Source organism: Periophthalmus magnuspinnatus, chromosome 13 (genome assembly GCF_009829125.3).
Source record: "Periophthalmus magnuspinnatus isolate fPerMag1 chromosome 13, fPerMag1.2.pri, whole genome shotgun sequence".
Taxonomy (NCBI): domain Eukaryota; kingdom Metazoa; phylum Chordata; class Actinopteri; order Gobiiformes; family Gobiidae; genus Periophthalmus; species Periophthalmus magnuspinnatus.
In genome coordinates this window covers 21,020,090-21,023,411 of record NC_047138.1, presented here as the reverse complement: position 1 = coordinate 21,023,411, position 3,322 = coordinate 21,020,090, and the positions used below count along the sequence as shown (strand labels likewise).

The 3,322-nt window shown below is 40.3% G+C and overlaps 1 protein-coding gene across 1 annotated transcript; it reads right to left on the bottom strand.

Moving 5' to 3' along the window:
• Positions 1 to 308: 308 nt before the first annotated feature.
• LOC117380688 (uncharacterized) lies at positions 309 to 2,533 on the bottom strand. Its single transcript, XM_055225815.1, has 5 exons — positions 2,282 to 2,533; positions 1,599 to 1,782; positions 1,344 to 1,471; positions 937 to 1,203; positions 309 to 344 (listed from the first exon to the last, which is right to left on the bottom strand). The coding sequence occupies exons 1-5, from the start codon at positions 2,531 to 2,533 to the stop codon at positions 309 to 311; spliced, it is 867 nt and encodes a 288-aa protein (XP_055081790.1).
• Positions 2,534 to 3,322: the final 789 nt, after the last annotated feature.

The following is a 3,322-nucleotide window of genomic DNA, read 5'->3' as shown; positions in this document are numbered from 1 at the left end:
CCGAAACTCCCTCCCCATCATCCAGTTGTAATTGCTGGTGAGAGCATTGAGGTTGTCCAGTCTTATAAATATCTCGGAGTTCATCTTGACAACAAACTGAACTGGTCAGTGCACACAACTGCAGCTTACAAAACAGGACAAAGCAGACTCTTCTTTCTTAGGAAGCTTAAATCCTTTGATGTCTGTAATGAGTCTCTGCATACTTTTTACCATTCTGTTGTAGCCAGTGCTGTGTTTTTTGGAGTGGTATGCTGGGGAAACAGCATTAATGTGCGGGACCGTAACTTAATATAATCAGGAAGTGTGTGTCAGTGATGGGTGGGAGGGTGGACTCTGTAGGAGAGCTGGTGGAGAAGAGGATGAGGAGTCTGATGCAGACCATCCTCAACAACAGCAGACACCCGCTGCACGAGACTGTGTCAGCTCAGAGAAGCAGCCACAGTACCAGGCTTCTCTCGCTGCACTGTAGAACTGAGAGGTTCAGTAGATCAGCCATTCCTGCTGCTATAAGACTGTATAACAGCTCTTGTTGATTGGGTGCACTTTATTATCTTATCTTTGTATTCTTATCTTTGTATTCTTTGTGATTTTATAACTGTGTGCAATTTGTGTGCAATTTGTGTTGTGTCTCTGTTTTGCTGCTGGACAGGTGAATTTCCCTGGCTGTGGATTAATAAAGTATTTATCTATCTATCTATCTATCTATCTATCTATCTATCTATCTATCTATCTATCTATCTATCTATCTATCTATCTATCTATCTATCTATCTACCTAAGACTGAGGGTTTTTCCTGGAAGAAACCCATGGAACAGTTTGATATGCCTAACAAGCAAATTTGAACTCTCAAACTCAGCCCAGCAAACACTGCACTTCATAGAAACACTCATGAAGTAACCTTGCTCTTATTTCTGCAATACGAGGTCTGTCCCTCACCTTGCCAACATTAATATTGTAAACTGTGGTTTGTATGAATGTGTACATGTTGTGCAACACGGTGTGGTATGATGTGCCAAACACAAAATGTGCCTTGAACAACTCATCAAAAGCACTTAAAGAAGAGTTAGACATACAAGGGATGGCATTCTTGTCCAGGATAATGAAGTACTGGCTGATCCTGTTCCTTTGGGTGCCAACTGCGAGGAGGTAAGTCTGAGCGCTCGAAGTGATGGTGTTGAGATGTTCTTCAATACTTGTGCCACTCTAAAAAACATGTAAAAGTTAATCTTTAGACAGGAAATAACATGTAGGTAGCTGCACACTGGTTAACATGATTAGAAACAAACAGAAATATATTTTTTTCAATGATGTAAGCCACAATCTGACCAAGAAACCATGCGCACCTTCTTGAAAACCACAAGATGTTTTTCTGCTCGAGATGCTGACATCTTCCCTGGTTTCTTACGGCCTTGAGCAGTGGGTGGAACAAGATGCAGAAGCAGCAAAATAGAAGAAATGTCACTATCCCAGCCTTTAAAAAAAAAACAAAAAAAACCAACACAATTTCATTAAAAACAGATGTTAGTTTTGAATTGAGTTTTAAATGTCACTGAGGACATTTGCATGTTAAAGAATTTAAAAGTTGGCCAATAATTTACCAAAATCAGCGCCACCAGCGTCATCCTTCTGAGGATCTGCAGCCAACAGAAGGTCATCCAGGTCTGTGGTAGATGGAAGCTTTCTGCACTGCTTGATTATCTTCTCCTTGAACATTGTTGGCCAGTTCTCCAGAAGCTTGCCAGATACATCCTCACCAAACATCAGAACAAAAGCTTGTTCGATCTGCATTAAGAGAACAGAATAGTTCAGGCCTACATGAATTCTCAGCTGATGGCACCTTTTGATTTACCATGAAGCTTAAATTGATCAGATCAGATTTATTTTATCAGTAGATGGCAGATGTGAAACCTGTCCCTGCTCTCACTCCTCTTTCACCTGACCTTTAGTCAGGTACACCCTCCACTGGTGTCTTAAATTAGGCATCTAATGATGAATTCAATGGGAATAGGAAAATACATATTTGTCAGCAAAAAAAAAAAAAAAAAAATCTAAAACTTGAAAGCTATCAGTAAAATAGGAATATATATGTCATTGTAATATGACTTATAATATTAATGGAGCCTAGATAATTGAGTAGACCTATTTTACAGAATTATTTACTGGTAAAATATGCACATAATGATGTCTGATATCTAGATATAATCTATTCTTAATTCCAAAACGTTAATACACATTTGTTAAGCAACCTTTGAATCAGCCATTCTCTTTTTTTGATAATTACCAATCCTGTGACATCTTTGAATCGTGGAAGGTATGACAGTACGTTGCTTGACAACTGTGAGTCCAGGACCATGCTTTGCCGATAAGCAAAAGTTTGCTTCATTTTCTTCTTTACTGTGTTTTCATCAGCTGAATGTGTCATCAGTGACATGGCTCCTCGACATTCTTCGTCACACAGAGGTGCCTCTGGAAGATACTGGAACTGCCGTCTGGCAGTTGGTCCTCCCAACAGTGCTTCACCACTTATTAGCATTACTTAGCATTTTCTCTGAAAAAAACAGAAATGCTTTTAATGCTAAGGCACTTTTCACTTTATTTTGAAGTCAACAATTCAACTGTTATTTTGGACACACTCACACCAGCACTGCTGTGCTCAGGAACGATTATGGCCCTGACAGGGCTCGTGCACTAACGTCGTGCGTGTGCGCGTACACAAGCAAACGTGCTGTACTTTGGCTCACCTCCTGCAGCCGGGCCAAGTAAGAAACGTTCCGCGCCTGGATATGGGTCGTTTGCACTCACACTAGACACATTGCCGCGTCTGGCTCCGTGTTTAGGTACGGTTCCATTGGGCTCATTATGAGCGGAGCAAACCCTTAAGAAAACTCCCGCTAACATGGCCCTTTGTAACCGACTACTTCATTGTCCGCCTCTGCTACGCTCCCTGTCACAATCTGCTCCATAGCACAGTCAAGATTCAATCAAACTGTGCTCTCTAACTACTTTTTAGTTAAAAATGTGATATTCAATTTCAAATTATAATTTCAAGTTGCGCACTTTACTATGTATTGCTACGTGTAGTAAAGACGTGCCCACTATGACCATGAAATAGACGGAGACAGGGCGGCAACCGTCTAATACCTGGTCACCGTTAGTATTGAAATTACGATTAAAGAGAATAAAAGCTTATTTTTGGAGTTGATATTTGAAAGTTACCCCATCGATGTAAATACTTACAATATAATTATCCATTTGGAACAATTTTCAAATGCTAATGTCTGTTTTTTTCTCTTCCGAAACTAGCTAGCCCAACTGCACCTCG

What these genes read in the sequence shown, in the direction of transcription:
- LOC117380688 (XM_055225815.1), bottom strand. Translation starts at nt 2,533, where the DNA reads ATGCTAATAAGTGGTGAAGCACTGTTGGGAGGACCAACTGCCAGACGG. An exon ending in TCAAAGATGTCACAGGATTG is followed by an intron (nt 1,783 to 2,281) that starts GTAATTATCAAA and finishes CTCTTAATGCAG; the next exon opens with ATCGAACAAGCTTTTGTTCT. An exon ending in CGCTGGTGGCGCTGATTTTG is followed by an intron (nt 1,472 to 1,598) that starts GTAAATTATTGG and finishes TTTTTTTTAAAG; the next exon opens with GCTGGGATAGTGACATTTCT.